Source organism: Chinchilla lanigera, unplaced genomic scaffold (assembly GCF_000276665.1).
Source record: "Chinchilla lanigera isolate Chin_1 unplaced genomic scaffold, ChiLan1.0 scaffold00002, whole genome shotgun sequence".
In the NCBI taxonomy this organism is placed as follows: Eukaryota; Metazoa; Chordata; class Mammalia; order Rodentia; family Chinchillidae; genus Chinchilla; species Chinchilla lanigera.
In genome coordinates this window covers 15,620,047-15,639,788 of record NW_004955403.1, presented here as the reverse complement: position 1 = coordinate 15,639,788, position 19,742 = coordinate 15,620,047, and the positions used below count along the sequence as shown (strand labels likewise).

At 40.1% G+C, this 19,742-nt stretch overlaps 1 protein-coding gene across 1 annotated transcript in view; it reads right to left on the bottom strand.

Annotated features, from left to right (window-relative positions):
• Positions 1 to 19,742, bottom strand: part of Cerkl (ceramide kinase-like) — a gene marked incomplete at its 5' end in the record, with an annotated part of 107,911 nt that extends 88,169 nt beyond the window's left edge. Inside the window, 1 exon segment of the mRNA XM_013512521.1 lies at positions 19,547 to 19,742. Coding sequence (XP_013367975.1) covers positions 19,547 to 19,742 — 196 coding nt within the window.

The following is a 19,742-nucleotide window of genomic DNA, read 5'->3' as shown; positions in this document are numbered from 1 at the left end:
GAAAAGACTATTCATTTTGCAGTAGAAAACACTGACAAATATTTCTACTCATAGTACATTTTTTGTTTTCACTTAATTGATATTCTAAATTCATGTAAATACCATGAATTAGTTTTTTTATCCTCCATTTTGATGGCTGGACTAAGGATCTTTGCACTGAGCTATATGTCCCTTTTTATCTTTTTAATTTTGAGACCAGGTTTAACTAAGTGGCACAGGCTGAGTTTAAACTTGTGACCTTCCTGTCTCAGCTTCCCATATTACAGGTGTGTGCTACTGGGCCCAGCTATAATACTTTCTGAGAATAAACAGCTACATTAAAAACATGTAAGGGAAAATCAAGAGGAAAGTAAAAGATGAAATGTCAGACAATTAAATCCCTGATTACTGCCATTCTTGATTGAGAGCATGACAAAATGAGTTCAAGAAAGGACCCAAACTCTAGTATAATCAACAGCTTTTTAGTCGACAAGTTTCTCTAGTTCCAAGAGCAAAGATTTCATAACCTTACAGAAACTTCATTTCTGTTTTCTTTGCTTACCCTTCCACACTCATCAAAGACAGTAAGAAAGATTAGCAACTAGCCCAGAATATGGACCACCGAGTGATATAACACAACTATGACACATTTTCAGTAAGGTCAACAAATAATTTCAGGTCCAATAGAAAGCAATTTTGAGCTTAAAATTTTAGATCCTAACAGAGCCATTAAAAGAGAACATTACTATTTTAAGATATCACAGAAGTTAAAAGTCATGAAAAGGTATTTTTAATATAACATGTACAAGTAAGTTGTTTCTCTTTGAATTATGCTGTAAAACCACTGACTCGATATTGTTAATTAACATCGACAGCATGAGATTCAGAAAAGGAACCTAACCTAGTGAAATACCGTAGATTCACATATTTAAAAGTGACAAGTCAAATTCTAAAAAAGAAACAGTAGATACCAACACAAAACTAGCAGATGTTTCTTGGGGTCATTTCTACAAAAACATAAGCATATGTTAAAGAAATCTGACCCTATCATAGAATCAGTTGGTGTCTAAAATAATAGCAGCGCCTTATGGCAATACGGCAATATCCGTATCAAATGCACAACACATTATGTTGCAACAGTAAGAGCAGACAAAAGAGCATCAGTAGAGGCAGGAATGACCACTGATTCACAAAGGTGAAAAAACAAAATTAGAAGGCTATGTCCAGAGCAAAATGTTATTGGACAATAAACTGAACATGATAGTTTGAATTTTCAGAGTTTGCTTTTAGCCGATCTTATTGAGACTTTTTTAATGGAGGAACACTAATCAAGCAAGTAAATCAAAGTTTTTAGAGAAACTACTGAATTTTTTTTAGTTTTCCCAAGAACAAGCATGAAGATAGTAACTATTTTCAAAGCCATTGACAATGTTTGGTTAGTTTAGGATGCAAACAAAAATTCTTCACTTCAACACCAATGGCTTCATCCTGGTCTCCTCGGTCTACTAGTTAAGCAATAGGTAGTGGCTGAATCATTATTTTAACGCAAAGTAGCATATAACATAGGAAGTATATTATCACCATTAATCTCAGGAGGCAGAGATCTTCTACAATATTTCCCTGGAACTAGTCACATCACCCAAAAGAAGGTAATGGACATAATGGATGTTAAGTAAATGTTACTGTCTAAAGGTCTCGGAAAAGTCAAAGCCAAAAGGCATCCCCAGGTTTCCATACTAATTGTTGGGACTCATGTTATAAATTTAGGATTTCAGTGTTCATATTTTCCATGAAAAAGAACTGGATGCAAGAATTGGCATGCTCTTAAGAATGTACGCAAGTACCAAGAAGATGTCAGAAAAAATAAAGCTCACCCGTAAGATACTTGCTTGTTTCCAAGATATTTCCAGTAACAGTAGGTTTGGTCCTAATGTAAAACATTCAAACAATGAAACTGATTTGAAAAGGAGAAAGTGTTTCTACTTTAAAAAAAAAAAGCTTACTATAAATATTTAGATATTTACATATAAGTGGGCTATGACTTTTAAAATGTAATACATCCACCAAGATTTTAACTGTAGTAAATTTTTATCTGTATTATGAAAGCCACAACAAGAGATATGCTATCACCCCTTTACACTTTCAAAACATGAAAGCATACTTAAAATATAAGAAAACCAATACACGCTCACAGCTGTTCCATTATATTGATCTTATTCCTCTTGCACAGATGAATACTAAAAAGTGCTTTGAATTATGTGTTTATATCACTAAGTAAAGTTGGAAATTTAATTTGGAGTACATATTAATTATTTGTATTAGACAAAAAATACCAACATGGAGATTTTAGGTAAGTAAACTCTTCTGAGTGTAAAATGGTAAAAAGTTATTTTCTACATATAATAATTGACATATTTACAAATTACTATTTCATGGACTTTTTACCTTTTGGCAATACCTAATACCTAATACCATTTACTAACATTTAATGAGTGATATTTTCTGAAAATAGAAAGCTTTAAACTATGCGTATTTTTAAGCAGCTTACAGTCTAATAAGGAACAGGACTCATCAGCAGAAAGCCCGAGGCTCACAGAAAGCACAGATCTTATTCTTGATGGAGTTCAATTTACAGCCCTTCGGGAACAAACTCTGTAGAGCACGCATTTTTCTAGCTATGCCCCTCCTGTTGGACGCTTTGCTAGCTGCTGGCACATTTGACGCTAGGCTTGGGGAGATACATTTCAAGTAAGATGCTTCTGATTGCAGAGTTGAGAATTGTTACAGGACTCACTATCCCTCCTGTTCCCCAGACCAAAAAGTCTCAGAAGCACCACTGTTTCCTCTCTCTTCTTCAAGAACCACACTCTTCAAATTGTCTTTAACAAGACCCCTTCCAACCACCCTCTGCTCTCCCTTCGCCCTGTGTTACAAACCACCTCATGATCATCTGCTGTGTAGCTAGCATTGGGCTCCTCACTCTGAAGCCCACGGAGAATCTATTCTGCCACCCTGCTCCAAAATCGTCTCTCTAAAGGTCCAAGTCACTTACAATGATAATTTTTAAAACTCAGATTTTATTAACACTGTTCTTTTGTACCTTATTTGTTCAACACTCAGGTTGAGACAACTTCCTAGCATGGTACTGAAAGCCCTGCATAAGCTACTGAGTAGTCACAAACCACCAAATAAGGCAAAGCATGCGTGCCTGAGTTGTTTGTTGTTGTTGGGTTTGTTTGTTTGTTTGTTTGTTTGTTTTCAAAATATTACTCTGTGAACAGTTTCCTTAGCCCTTGCTTATGTTGCTAGCTCTGAATCAGAACTCAGGACCTGCATTCAAATTCCCCCTCACCCACCTCTGTTGCTCTTTCTAACATCCCTTTCTGCCCACTTAAGGAATTATTTTTTCTCCATTTTAGTTATTTTTTCCACAATCATTTGTAATACACTGTCAATAACTCCTCAACTGTACAAAAAAGACCCCACAGTTACTCTTTTGCAGATATGGCTTCCTGTAGACTGAGTACCTTTAGGTAGAAACTGTATCAAACTGATTTATACTGTCCCTGGTACCTATCAGACCCCAGCACACAACACAAATGTGCTAAATGTTAGGAGAAAAAAGCTAAAAACATGAAAAACTTAAGAAATGCATAAAACTATGCTGTGATACTATTTTTCTTTGATTTTAAAAAGTTGGATAGTTTACCATTTTGAAGAAACTTTCAAGAAACAGATTCCCTTACACAATGATGATAGTAAAAAAAAACAGTACAATCCTTTTGAGGAACATATACTACTGAGCAGAACTCCACAGGCATTTATCCTTTGATCCAATAGTTCCTTTTCCAGGAATCTATCTCAATAATCACACTCAGAGAATAGCAGGAGGAGACATAGGTCATTCTAGTACTTGTACTGCTCTCTGCAACACCAGAAATGACTCCAACAACCCAAACTCTTCAACAAGGAGCTGCTTCAGTAACTGCAGTGTTTACTGCACACTGTATTGCTGTGCAATCATAAAAGGGAACAAGGCCAATCACTATGGTGTCACAGAGTGATCTGCCAGGCGTATTATTAAATGGAAAAGATATCAAGATGGAAAAAGGATGTCTGCTGCCACATATTTAAGAAGGTAGATAATGAAAAGAAATATACTTTTTAAATAAATGCTTATAAGTGAAATAAATCAGACCTGCATGTGTAAACATCGTATTGTCTCCCTCGTGTAAGAAACTGAAAGAGTAAATGAGATCCAAAAGGTACAATAGATATTGTGAAAGGGAAAGAAACTGCTCAAAAGGAAAGAACGACTGGGATGGGGAAAAGAAGAAAAGAAAGAGGGAAGGGAAAAAAAAATATATATATATATACAAGATAGCTAAGATACTTGTACTATTAATTTCTATTCATTTTTTAAAAGGGACAGTTAATGTCTAATAGTTGGATCAATTTTGCATTCCTATATTTGATAATCTGAACTACTTTGAAGATAACAATACGCAATATAACAATGTTAATTTCATCTTGTTTTGAAATTCTGTAGCATTTTTATTGTTTTTTATTCTCTTTAAAATAAAAAAAGAATTCCACACACAAAAAAATTTTTAAAAACTAAAAATTAAGTCATCAAAAACTTGAAAAAACACATGGCCTTACCTCTTTTTTTAAAATTTTATTTTAAAAATAAAAGGAGGAAAACATTAACAGACAGACAACCTTTTACAAAATTGCAAAAGAACAGTACAGACAATACAGAGTTACAAACAAAGTTTTTAGGAAATTAACAATGCTTGTTGTATTACATATTGATATCTTCAAAGTGGTTTCTCATGAAAACAGAGACATGCAATATTGATCAAACAGGGACTCACTGACAGTTTCTTTCAGCAAAGAAATAGAAGACAGTAGAACAACTATGTTAACTATCCTGTATATACATACATACAAAATTTCTCCTTCTTTTCCTTCATTTTTCCCACATCCCAGTTGCCCTTATGGCCTTACCTGTTGTGGGAAAGAAGAAAATATGTCAAAGAGACACAGGCAGAAGTTATACTGCTTAGAATGCAATTTAGATGTAGTCAGATGTTTAGGTTTGACTTTGACCCATATATTATAAGTATTTTACATAATTATAGAAGAAAATTAGATTTTAAGAAATGCCTAAAAATAAAAAACAAAAATGAAACAACTTGCTGTATCAAGCTGAAGATATTTAACTTCAGACAAGAATTATTCCATGTTTTTAAAACATAGCAATTTGACACTACCTCCCTAGTAGTACATACTCTATGAATAACAAAATAATTGCAGAACGACCTTGGAAGATTTTCAGACATTACACTGTCAATGGTAGATCTGGTGCTATAATTTTATTCTCTGTAGCTACATATGCAATGCAGGAGAAAAAATTAGTAGTGATCCTGTTGTATTTAGGAATCAGGATTTAAAGATTTGGAGAAAGGACTCAAAGAAAAAAAGTGCTGTAGTTCTGAATTAAATTAAAAGTATCCTCCCAATCTATAATGTATTTTCTATTTAAAAGAAAACAAAACCACACCAAAAAAAAAAAAAAAATCCTTTCAAGCTTTGCTCTCTGAAAAACCTAAGTATCAAGGGCCAGTAACAGAAGTTTTAGCAGTAGGCATGGTTAGTGCTAAGACTGGTTTCTGAGTGCCTCTGGGCAAAAAAGAAGTAGTGACAGTGTTGACTCCCCGTATGAGGCATAAAATGTTCCCTGGGAGCCTGAATATTTCACCATCCCAGAAATCAAGCAGGCAGCGAGAGCCAGCTGAGGGGCTGACAAAAGAACCCAGCAGCTAAGTCGAAGGGGTTCCCATGCTACAGACTTTCCAAATGGACAAATGTGAAAACCGGTAACACTACTCACTGCTGTGAGCAGTATTTTTGTTTAAAAGCCTGAATTCGCAACAGTAGTGTACCTCACACATCACTGTGGCTGCTGGAGTACCTCCCCACTTTTTGTATATACCTCTGTGTGTAGCTATTTTTTTCAAATGTTGTTTATTGATACATTTTAGGTACATATCATGACCATGTTCATCACAGGGAATTTGTACCTGTACATGATATATTTTTACTCCTGTTTTTGTCCTATTCCCCTCCTCTCCTGGAAAACCCATTCCTCCACCCGACTTTCAAAGCTTTGTTTCCATTTTATCCTGTTTTGTTTTCCTTTCCCCTTCCTTTTTTTCCCCCTTCCCTCTCCCTAGTTACTCTTTCCTTTTGGACAATTTCTTCCCATTTCACAATTATCTATTATACATTTTGGATCTTATTTACTGTTTATGTTTCTCACACTGTTTATGTTTCTCACAGACAATGTGATATTTACACATGTGAGTCCGATTTATGTCACTTAAGAGAATGGTCTCAAGTTGCATCCATTTACCCAGAATGTCTCAAATACATCCTTCCTAATGGCTGAGTAGTACTCCATTGTATAAAAAACCATATCTGTTGGGAGCGCCAGAAGCTGGAAAGAAATGATATGTGCCGGCCAAAGCCATTCTGAAAATACGGAGCTCTCTGAAGCATGTAAACAAGTCTTTGTAGCTTGTTAACTGATTGCTGGGCAGAGAGGGTGAAACCTTTCAAGGGTGTTACAATAAATATTCTACTGCTCTTGGGCAGTTCCTCTCCTTCACTCAGGAGAGAGAGGACCTTCACCTGATCCCACCTTCTGTCTCTTGTCTATCTTCTCCTCATTCTTGACGCCATTCTTTCCTGGAGTACAGCAAGAACCCAACGGATCTGTACACACATCTTTTCTATCAATTCCTCTGTTGATGGGCATTTGGGTTGTTTCCAAGATCTAGCTATTGCAAACTGTGCTGCTATAAACATGGACACACATATATCACTGTGGTATGATGCTTTTAAGCTCTTCCCAGAAGAAACTCAGAAGGGCAACAGCGAGGTCAAATGGAACCTCTAATCCTAGTTTTTTGAGGAATCTCAACACTGCAGTGGCTGCACCTGTCTACTCTCCCACCAACAGTGGAGAAAGGTTCCTTTTTCCCCACAGCCCCTCCAGCATTTGTTATTGGTTGATTTCTTCATAACAGCCACTCTTTCTGAGGTGAGATGGCATCTCAGTCTTGTTTTAATTTGCATCTTTTAAATGGCCACTGATGTTGAACATTTCTCCGTACATTTCCTTGCCGTTTGTATTTCTTCATGTGAGAAGTGTGTATTCACCTCAGATACCCATTTGTGGTTTGGATCTGGTTTATTCAATTCTTTATATATTTTAGATATAAGTCCTTTGTCTGAGGGACAGTTGGCTAAGACTTTTCCCGCTCTATGGGTTGACTCTATTGATTTCTTTTGCTGTGCCAAAGCTTTTTAATAGGATGAGATCCTGGTTTCTCATTTTTTAAATTTTTCCCATTCGATTGGGCACTTTTGAGAACTCACTATTCTGCTACAAACAACAGTAACAGCCTCCAACCCCTGGCACCCTCAACTCCCCACCCCTTGACTTCCCACCCCAGACCCTGGTCAGAGCTCAGGTCACACCCATCCCAGGAGCGCCCAACTCCTGACCAAGCACAGCTGAGGTCTGGCCCTTTCTGACTGAGGCAAGATTTCTAAGCTCTGAAAAGGAAGCAAAGACGTCAGCTCTGCCCTGTGGCCTGAGTCTCTCCCCTCCCCAGCCTGCTTCATCAGTCTTCCTCACGGGGGATCCTCAGATGCAAAGGGACATGAGCGCTCTCCCTACCCAATCTGCTTCCCCCAGTAAACACTTATGGAAAACTGCAAGCCAAACAACTCAGCTTGTTCAAAAATAAATAAATAAAAGAGAGTAAAGCCATCTGGGGGTTAGATTTAAAAGACACAGCAACCAACTACAATGGAGACCTTATCTGAATATTAACTTTATAAAGGGAAACTGTCAGAAGATTCTAAACACTAACCAAGTATTTAAAGATAGAAAGGATTATATTAAATTGGGAGAATGGTATTGTGATTATATTTCTTAACCCTTATCTCCTAGGGACACATGCTGGTATGTTCATAAATGAAATTATAGACCTCATAATGGCTTTCAATAACTCCGAGGAGAGAAAAAAAATGGGTAGCAAATAGCGAAAACAAACACTGGGGCATGTTTGAAGGCTTCCATAAGATAAATTTGGTAAAAACTCCCAAGCATCTCTCTCATTTACTTCATCTACTCAGAAAGTGTAAGGGGCCAGAGCAATGGAATAGTCTAAGTCTGTCCAAAGGCCATAATAAATCAGATGGTATTGTTTTAAAGGCTTTTGCTTTTGGTTTAGAGACCATGCTAGTGCACTGTCACTTCCTGGGGTGCCAGACAGACTCCTGAAGCCATTCGGGGGATTCTTGTTTGTCTGAGAAAGCAGCATAACCTCATGGGTACCATGCTCTCTGGTACACATTTGAATTCTGATGCCATTACTACTGCAACCTTGGGCAGGTTATTTAACATCTCTGGGCTTTATTGATAAAAATCCTGTCCAGGCCACAGAGTCTTGTCAGAAAGGGGAAACAAGATAAGATACTTAGCACAGGACCTGGCAGAGTAAACACAAATATGAGTTCGCTATTTTCAGTCAAGCACTGGGTACTGTTGTGTAGCAGCAGTAGTAGTTTCCACAACATCACTTCCGATGAGAATCCTGGAATGCATGCAGGAATTCTCGGTGCCAGCTGGTGCAGTATTTTAGACTTATCCCCAGGCTTACCATAAGCCCACAGCACTATGCCAATGATGGAAAAAAAAAAGAAAGAAAAGAAAAGACAAACCTTACCGTTTCATTTTTATTATTTTTTGTATGTCTCTGTGCTAACTTTGCCTGTCCATCTCTGGATTCAGCTATCACACTAAGGATCCTCAACTTCTGGTTCATATGCCAAAAGCTAGCACAAGGTTTAATTTCCTGCAACTCCATTCCCCTCCGTTATTTCTCTCAAACTTTCTTCAGCACATACTGATTTTGCAAAGCATGAGAGCATCTACAGAGGCACAGCTCCTAAGAGGTTTTTTGTTTTTCTTACAACACACAGGTACGTGTGCACACACAAGCAGAACTCACACTCAGAATGTATCACCCCATTCATGGCCCAGTAAGTCTCAATTCTGGGCTGGAATTTAGTTGTACAGCAGGTCTTAGGTCTATTTTTAAAACTTTGTAGACTTGTTAGTGTGTGAAGCACAATCTGATAACCATTTAGGAAATAGGTGAAGTGTAATAATAAGCAATAAAGTTCTAAGGAGTATTCTAAAGCTGACATCACAGACTTGCTGTGAGTTTTATACACATTCCTTCTAAACAAGGACAGTCCACTTTCCCAAATTACATAGGGCAAAAAAATGCTGAGTGCAGGCAACAGTTATCTTCCTGTATACCCAACTGCTCCATTCTCCATATCGACTGCCTGGGCTCTTTTATCCTTTAGCTTTACCAGGTTTCTATTTCTGTAATTCACTTTAAGGATCTCCTGCTCTGGACAGTCCCCAGAGGATCCTGATTTTGGTCCAGCCCATCTGATCATTTGATGTCCCTTCTCATGGCCCTCTCGTGGGAGAAACTTCTTTCTGCACCAGTTCCAGTCCCTCAGGTCTCATGGGTGATAGAAGGGTTGGGGGAGAAAAAGGAAACATTGTCTTCAGACGTTGCCGTGTACCATATTCAGAAATAACCTGTGGTTGTGGCATATGCAGAACCAACATTAGCCTGCAGAATTTCCTGGGATCAGAGGAGACCAGCTAGGCTGGTGACCATTTCACAAACGCTATTCTTGATAAGAAACAAAATGTTTGCCAGATTTCAGTTCAAACAATAAATCATAATGACTACGAGCAACAAATGATTTGTATATACAAAGACTTCAACTTTACAACCAGCCACTTAAAGTACAAAAAATAATGCAAACTTTTTTGTATCTACATATTTTAAAGGGATTTGCCACGCGGTATTCCTGAACTCACTTACTGACCTGTAAATAGACTGTTCAAATTGTATGACTACATCAGTTCTATATAGAATTAATTGTTTAAAATAACCTTGCTATATAAAAGTGAAGAGTGAAACTAAGGCCCAGGAAGAGAGGAACATAAATTTTTTGTTTGCTTCTGTGCAGTACAAGCGTCACACAATTGGCAGTGCCATAACCACTGAACTACACTCCCCAGTCCAGAAGTAAAACAGTTTTCATCTCTCAATGGGTTAAAACTACATTACCTAACGCAGTTGCCACTAGCTAAATTAATTAAAATGAAATATAATTGAAAATTCAGTTCTTCAGATGCACTAGCCTTATTTCTTGTGCCCAGTAGTCACAGGTAGCTAGTGGCAGCTCTAAGGGCTCGTTCAGAGCACCCCTTTATTGCAGAGAGTCTAACTAGGAGTGGAGGAGTCACTGCATTTGCTTTGCTGTGAGGACCCACTTACCTTATAAAACACTAAAATAGTTCTGTATGGGCTGGGGATTTAGCTCAGTGGCACAGCACCTGCCTGGCAAGTGTGAGGTCCTGAGTTCGATTCCCAGTACCAGAAAAAAAACCAAAAAAAAGAAACATATATTAAAAAAAAAAACGCTAAAATATTTGAGAGGATTTCTATAGCAAATAGACCTGTCCAATACATTAAAAAAAAAAAAACTTTACAGATAGTACATGCAGTTACTAGACAAACCTGAATCATCAACACTATCTTCAAAAAATTCCTCCTGACAGCACTGGAATATGCAATTTTTTTAAAAAAGAGGCACTTTCATTATTAACTAGTGTAGACTGTTGAATCAAAGCATCATGTCTCACTGAGTAATTAGCCCTTTAATAATTCACATGAGGAATCGGTCATTTTGGGGGTTAACCCCTGCTTCCATTATTTCTGACCACGGGGTCCACCAACAGATGTCTCACTTTGGATGTACACAACAGAACACCGGGTATCTATTTCATGTACATCTGTTCGCAAACAGCTTAGGCAGATTAATACTTAGAATATACCCTGCTTTGCTAAGTCTCACATAATCACTGACTCTTGTTGTTTTAAAATAGGTATTTTTTTTCACATTTTTCTAAATTACTTCTCATGTTGCTAAATTTCCAGTATGTAGATGGTTGTATAAACTTAAAGTTCAAGAAATTTTGATTCTCTTACAATGGTAAGAAACACTCTCAGCACCATATTTTGAAACCAAACTTTCTCAAATTTTCTGGTCATCACTCTAACTCAGCTAAGCTCAGGGTGGCAATGGGAATCGTTTTGTTTTTCTTATTAAGAAAAAAATTCTTCTCATGAAATTGTGCAACCTGAGATAAAAAGCATAGGAAAAATAGAGTTGTAAACCGCAAGAGCTGAAACATTCCTTTGATTTTCTAGATTATATGAAACGCAATATTCTAATGTGCGAACATATAAAATCTTTGCTCAGAAGTTTGAGAGAGACTTCAAGAAGATGCAGAGGAAGAAAGGATGAGCTATTGCCTTCGTCTACCATGAAAAATCTGATTACAATGAGCCTTGACCAACTCTTTTCCAGGAAATGGTTTCTTCTAAAGACAAGAGCTCGGAAGAAGTGATTCTCATCAGTGCCTTGGAGCTGAGAAAAGGAATCAAAAGGCCTTTGCCTCCCATGTGCTTCTTCTAATGAGAAACTCATTAGTGCTACAAAATAATTTATAGCCTCTGCTGTAAAATACAACACTCTGCACGCACACCAGAAGGTGGACCCCACTGACCACTCAAACTGAACTCAGATTTCTTTCATTTGACAAAATGCCCAGGTTTTGTCTGTCAAACGCAACTTCCCAGGTGGCCAGAATAGATAGTATATAGAGATCATATAATAGAAATCCCTCATTTTGCGGCTGAATAAGGTGCTACAGAGGTTAGTGGACTTACCCAAATCAATCACACATCTTGCTATTTGCAAAGACCAGCTCTCAGGGCCCCGCGTGTCCACTCCTGAAATCTGTCCTAGTCCACAGATAGGAATAGATTATGGACAGGTGTGGGAGGGAGGCTACAGAAGACCCCATCCATACTGCTTTGTCACCCTTCACAGTACTGTCCTGTAGGAAACTGTGACTTTAATTTGGTCATTAATTAACAATCAGCATTTGTTTGTAATGAACACAGACTATCTTACACGGCAGTGGTGAGAACTGTTCACAGTGGGTCTCAGAAGATCTGAAGTCGGCACAGAAATGAGTATAATACCTGTCAGTCCCTTCAGGACTCTCATTTTAGCAGACCGAGGAAGACTTGAAAGAGTCACGCCTCTAACATGAGACAGCACTGTGGGCTTCCGACATCTGTTGCAGAGAACCCTGAGGGGGTCATTCTTAAATGTACTAAGATATGAGCCTAATCCCACTGGTCAGTGTGCTCTCCTTCTGTAGCTGTTGCTTTTTGGAAGCAGATAAAAACATATCCAGGTACACAAGATAGTACACATATTCTGCTTTGGAATGGATAAAACTGCTTGTATCTTCTGGGTCAATATAATATTTCAACTAAAAGCTCACCACTTGGTAAGCACATGTTCGTAGGAGTTTGTCCTTGGTTGAGATTGAAAACCACGCAATAGGTGGGCGATGACACTGGAAAGTCCCGAACTGTGAAGATACCTGAGCTGTGACGGCACAAGCACAGTGTGGAATACGCAAACCACTCTGTGCTCTGCCTACACCCCTGGCTGAATTTCCTTCCTGCTCCTTGGTGCCTGGCACTCACTCCTGGCACCATGTGGGTGGGTGTGTGGAAAGCTGATCACACTGGCCTGCACCTGGCCCCCTTAGCCTTGGAGTCCCAGGACCTGGATTTGTCTGACTTTTCACAGCTGATCTCAAAACCCTCACTTGGTCCTGCTCTTCTTTCTTCAAGGTTTGTCCCCTCCTATGTCACAGGCAGCTTGTTTGACAACTACTAGATAGTAAAATCAATGAACTCATGTGCGAGTCCTCAAGTAAAATGGCCATCATCTGAGATTCTAAAGGAGAGATCATCAGCACCACTGCAAGCAATAAAAGAGACATTTTCTGAACCTATGATGCCTTTGGTACTCACAGTGGTGCTACCTCTACCCTGCAGCCAGAGGAAATGGGACTTCGCTGCCATGCCCCTCACAGTGGTAAAGACCAACGCCTATGTTAGAAATCCTGAAATAATAAAGTTTGAAAAAACACTGAAGGAACTTAATACAATGGGGAAAAAGTTTTAGTCAGTGTCTCAGTGTATGAGATTCAATTACGCCTAAAGGGAAAGAAAAAAAAACTATAATGAATCTTCATTAGTTTTAATGAATGCAAACATGTGAGCACAAATGAAGCCAATTCCCAGTAGCTGGAACAGTAAGGAAAAGACAGTATGTGGAGAACTATTTTTGTAATCCTTTCTATTATGGGGTGGTAAGATATGAGGAAATATAAGAATACATTTTACAAAGGGGGAGAAGAGGGAAGAGATACTGTTCCGTAGGAGAGGAGGAGCTGACATTAAGGAGGAGTACAGTAACCAAGCTACAATACAATAGGCTACATTGAAAGTAAAATGGCCAGTAAAGCAGTCACAGTTTTTTTTGTCCAACAAATACTGGTTATTTATGTGCCTGGCGCTTTTTGAGGTGTAGACGATAAACAAAATGGATACCCGGAGTATCTGGCCTTTCCCCATCTAATCCAGCTTCCATTCATCATTCTCCCCCTGTTCTATGCCCTGGGAAGCCACACTCTGAATGATGTTACTTCTTCCCCTCTGCCTTCTAGGTAGCTTTGGACTGTGGTATGGGACAGACAAGGTAGTTTGGGTGCCTTAGTTTCCACCTCCCTCCCAAAATACTGAGAAAGCAGCCAAGCTGAGGCAAAGGCCACAGCTCCTATTCAGAAGTCTCTTCCATACAATCTCTTTGCATTCAGTCTCAGGCACTTGTTGCTTTATTTTGCCATTTTGGATCTAAGAATGGTATCACCTGCCCATTTATTACAAGTCCCAAGAGTTGTTGCCTATCCTCACATCCTGCCTATGCTTTTATAAATATAGTAGTTCCCCACCCTCCTTATCCAACAGTAATATGTTCCAAGACCCCCAGCTGATACGTGAAACTCCAGATCATCCTGAACCCTATATATAAGCTCTGTGGAACCACAACAGTAGATCCAACAACCAAAATGGTAGCTAAGTGATATCAGCAGATCGTATTTACTGTGTGGACACATTGGACAAAAGAATGATTCCTATCCCAGGTGAGATGGGGCAGGGTGGTGTAAGATTTCACACTACTCAAAATGGTACAAAATATCCTTATGAATTGTTTTCTTCTGGAACTTTCCATTTAATATTTTCATGGGTAAGTGAAGCTATGGAAAGTGAAAACTCAGGCTGGGGAGAGGGCTACTGTATTTCTTCTTAAAAATACTTCATGCTACCTTAACATGACTGCACCATTTATTTCCTGCTAGAACAATTACAGACAAAAATCCCTGCCCTCTTAAAGTGAGAGCTGGTTAGGTAGACAGACCATAGAAATTATATAGTATATGAGAAGATAAATGTCACTGAAGAATATAAGCAGTAATAGGATCCAGAAAGCATACAGCAGGGAATTTTAAATAGGTGATGAGGGAAAGCCTTACTAAGAAGGTAATGTTTGAGTACAAGCTCAAAAGTGGTGAAGGAATAGGCCAAATGAGAGATCTTAAAGGCCTGAGTTGAGGAATGGCTGGTGGGACAGAGAAAGAAGGTAGATTTGAGAAATATTCAGCAAACCGAGGAGACAGAATTGAGGGTTGATTAAAGGACACTGAGGCTGCGGTTATCTTCGGAATCCTAGCTTAAATAACACATTCCATTAGCTTCCCAAATAGTCCACACATATTAAGCCAAAAGATTTACAACTTATTTATGTAAATCTATGATCCATGCAGGATGAACTACAAGAAATTCTAGTTTTCACCCTAATTACTGTGCCACAAGTTACCCATACATAAAAAGCAAAGTTAAATGTACTGACGAATGGCTCTGAACAACTACAGAGTTCCATAATCATATGAAATACAATGCCAAGAACTCTCCTAAAGAACAAGAAAAGCTGCTCTTTCTGTAGATATACCAAATCTTTGACACTCTGAAAGGTAGATGAGAACAGAAGGTGATATTTCACAGAAAGCACTGGATAATGACAACAGACCAGGTTCTGTGGGAAGACCAAATCTGACAAGCAGACAGAATGAAGTCCCATGGGAAGATGAAAAATGTGTGCTCAGATGTCACAAAAACTGTCCCAAAAATGAAAGGAGTAGAGTCAAAGACAAATGAAGAAGTAACCCAAAAAGGTTAAGGCTACAATCTCCCACTCGATTGAGCGATGAGGAATCTGTCAGTAACCTCTGTCTAAGCAGCTTAAGCAGAGAGAAGGAAGAAGGCAAGGTCTTGGTGGTTCAGGAGGAAGTCAGGAGTGAGCTACAGAGGCAGCCACAGCAAGCCACTTTCGGGAAGCTTATTGGAGGGAGGGAGAAAGGAGGTGGCAGATAAACTGGACTGAGGAGCTTGGAGGATCGAGGCAGGGCACAGGTAGAAGCAGGCTCCTAAACGTCTCATTCTCTACAAGTGAGAGTTTGTTGAGAAAGAAACCTAAGAAAAATAAGACCAAGTCCTACCCAAGGCTGAAGAGATGGGGTGGGTTGGCCTTAAAGAGAGAGGACAAACATCCATGCTGTGGCCATAGTGGAGGCAAGTGAAGTGGAAAGAAGGTGAAATTCACGAAAAAATGGAAGAGTTCTAAGACAGAAGTCCAACAGAGATCATAATAGATTATCACCAACGGTGGGACTTGGGACAAAGAGGAACAGTGTGAACCACAACTGAGTCATAAGTAAATACAGAAGAAAAGAGAATGTTATGGTTTGTATCTGGACGTCCCCCCAAAGCCTCATGCAGTCATAGGGGGCGCTTTTAGAGTTTATGACTGATTCATGGGTGTGAGCACCACACCCGCCCCAGGACGGGTAGTTTGCATAAAATGTAAGAGAGTGAAAGAGGCTGCTTGCCTCCCCTCCCCCTTTTTGCTCCTGTTGCTTTTGCTGTTTTGCATCCCCATGAACTGTTGCCCTCTACCGTGTGCCACCCTGCCTTGGAGCCAGCTGAGTATGGACTGAAACCTCCACAAACTGTGAGCTAAATAAACCTTTCCTTCCTTAATTTTGGGAGTCAGCCATTTTTGTCTCAGCTATGAGAGAAAAGTAACCAAGACAGAGAGGGTAGGTAAGCTTTGTATTTTCTACTAAATAAAATCTGAACTTCTCACCCTTCCTTGTCTTCAGGCTTCCGTTTGCCTGTGAAATACTGTCCTCCTGCTATGTCCTGACAGATGACACCAGGCATTCAGTCACTGTTCCCAAACAATGGCTTCCCATAGTCTGCCTTTATTAATAAAATAAACCTTAGCCTAGAATTTTCCTCCTATTCCCATCATACCTTTACTAGACTGAACAGTTTCCCACAAAAATTCAAATCCAGCCAGAACTTCAGAACTGGACTGTCATGGTTTGTGTCTCAATGTTCCCGGAAAGCTTCATGTAGTCATGGGGTAGGCTTCTAGAATTTATGATCGATTCATGGTCTAATGTTGGGAATATGGGTGTGAGTGCTACACTTGCCCTGGTGCAGATAGTTTACATATGTAAGGGAGGGAAAGAGGTTGCTTGCTGCCCCTCCTCCCTTTTTGCTCTTGAGGCTTTTGCTGCTTTGTGCGGCAATAAACTGTTGCCCTCTACCATGTGCCACCCTGCCTTGGAGCCAGCCAAGTATGGACTGAAACCTCCACAAACTATGAGCTAAATAAACCTTTCCTTCCTTAATTTTGGGTGGCAGGTATTTTGTCTCAGCAATGAAAGAAAAGTAACCAAGACAAGGACCATAATAGGAAATAAAGTCTTTGTGGATGCAATTAAGTTAAAGATGTTAAGATGAGATCACCCTGGATTTAGGGTGGATCTTATACCCACTGAGTATTGTCCTCATAAGAGGGGGAGAGGACACAGAGACACAGAAGGGAAGCCCATGCGACACAACCATTAGAGTTATGCTGGCTCAAGCAAAAGGATGTAGGAGACACCATGATGATCAAGCAAGGAAGTGGTCTCCCCCAGGCCTTCAGGGGAAGGGTGGCCTTAGGACGAAGCACCTCACACATGCTGGGTGAGTGCTCTGCCACTGGGCTGTATCCCAGTCCCCTACTGACATCTTGATTTCCTCCCTCTGGCTTCCAAAAGGGTGAAAGAATAGGTTTCAGTTTTAATCCACCAAGTTTGTGGTAATTTGATGCTACAACCCTATGCAACTAAAACACCATAACCCTTCATAAAATACAATTCAATTTTTCTAGGCTTTTTCTTACAATTCAAAAAGTTTTCAATGTAAAAATTAAAATAGAAAATTGCTTCTCTATATCAACACTCCTATCAAGAGCAGACACCACTCTCCTACGAACACACTCAAATCTTTAAAGGCATGGCCCATATCTTAAGGATCTTTGTATCACTTCACAAAATCTATATTAGTTGCTACTGTTCGATGAATGATTATCTGATGAAATATCATTTGGAGTCCAAGGTCTGTCCTCAAAGGTAACATTTCCTTGAAGGCAAAGATCAGGTCATCATTGTACACATTCATGGCATCTAGCAAAGTATCTCAGCACTAATTAGCAAAATATTTGTTAACAAGTGCTAATCAGATCAACATCTTCATTGACTAGATACAATATACTAAAAATATTTCTTCTGTTTAAAAATACACCAAAGGTAAGTGTTGGTGCTTTTGAGTCTCTGCCTTGCCTTGGAGGCTTCCTGCACAAGATCTGGTCCTACAGGGAAGGGTGCACACCTGTTTTTCCAACCCACCCTTGCACCGGGTGAGGAGCACCACGACCACTATAGTTATATTCATTTACCCTGCTGAGGAGACCATCCACGAGTGGCAGTTTTGATGCTGATACCCCCATCACATCTTTGCGTATTACTCAAGATGGAAACTAGATAAAGACCAGTGGTCTTTGATTTTGTCAGTGAACACTCAGGCCTTGCGTGGTTTAACTACCACACTGTGCCCTCCTGACTACTGTGACTTTGAGGGAGTTGCATTACAGTTCTGTTCTCTGGCCTCATTGCATTTGTCTTTTGCCATCTGCATTGAAGCTAATTCAACATCAAATAGTATTTCTTCTACAACGCATCTTAACACCTCCTGTTCCTTGCCCACTCTTTCTAAGTAAAACACCTCTTAGTTTCTTCTACAAATAGAACTGCTTCCTCAGGAGCCAGGCTTCTGCGGCTCCAATTTTAGAGGCTCAACACTATTCAAATACCAGGTATTCATCACGAAGAAAAAATGTTACACTCACATAAAGGAAAAGAAAACTAAAGAGAAAAATTAAGCAAAAAATTAGTACTTGTAACCTTTAGATGTGTGAAACTGTCAAGATATTTTAAAATTCTATTACCAGGAGTGCTAATTAAACTTATTTTCCCTCACTCACCACTCAGTCTAAAACAGCATTTCTTTTTTTCGTGTCATGATTTGGTTTATCGTGCGTTGCGACACTATAACATTGACTCGTGTGGCTTTTCATTATACAATGTCTCATTTTAATTCTACAGTGTTTCGGCTTCATTGTAGGTTAAATTGGCTCTTCTGGGCTGAAGTTTATTATAAACTTCGATATCCCATAACTCGAGCAGACTTAAAGCCTAATAGAATAATGTTTTATCCATACAACTAGGTTTCAACTTCAAAGGTTCAAGAAAATCTACCTGAACACCTTTTAATTAAATCCAAGGCAGTGCACCCTTAATTCACCACCAGCACCGGGTCCCTGCCACGCGGTTTCATTTTGTTAGACTCTGGATGAGAAAACTTTAAAACAGTGACATTTTCTGTTCTGCAATAAATAATAGCACACTGCGCCTTGTTTTCCAACAGGGGAAGACATTTTACTTTTAATTTTGTAAACCTGCATTTAGTTTAGCATGTACCACATTCCAAAGTTTTCCACTACATCATCTCTAGTTGACTTGAAATATAGTTTGAATGTGCAACAAGATAACACTCGCTAAGTAAAATTTTAAGTCAGTAACAGGCAAATTCAAATAACCACGACACGCAACATTCTAGAGTCAACGTTAAAAATCAAGTGACTGGACTGGGCCCGAAGGGGCGGAATGTGAGACCTGGGGAAATCTGGGGCCCCCGAGGGGCTGGGATTCCAGGATCAGCAGTCAGCGAAGTGACAGCTGGATTCAGGACCTCGGTGCAGCCCTCAGCGCACCCTCAAAAGTTGGACTGGAACCTCTGGGCCGTGGAGGGGCGGAGTGGGCGACGCCGGGGGTCTGTCCGTCCCCGCCCTGGGCGCACACTGTCCTCCGAGGCTGAGCAGAGGGTCCACCCGGGGTGCTTGGTGGGGGGTCAGGGGGCGGAGTCTGGGGCAAAGGAGGAGCCCCGGGAGGAGGAGGGAGGTAAGGGCGGGCCGGTCCCGCGGAGAGGGTGGAGGCGCGGTCCCCACTCACCTGCGGGGCGCTCGGGCCGAATGGGGCGCCACCGCAGGGCGCGCTCGCCCAGCACCACGTCGCAGCCGCCCCTCCCGACCTCGAAGATGCCGCGGAGCAGGATCCGCTCGGCCGCCGCCTCGGTCTCCGCGGGGGGCTGGAGCCGCGCCGGGGGCGCCTCTTCCTCCCGGCAGCCCTCCAGGGCGCTCACCCGGCT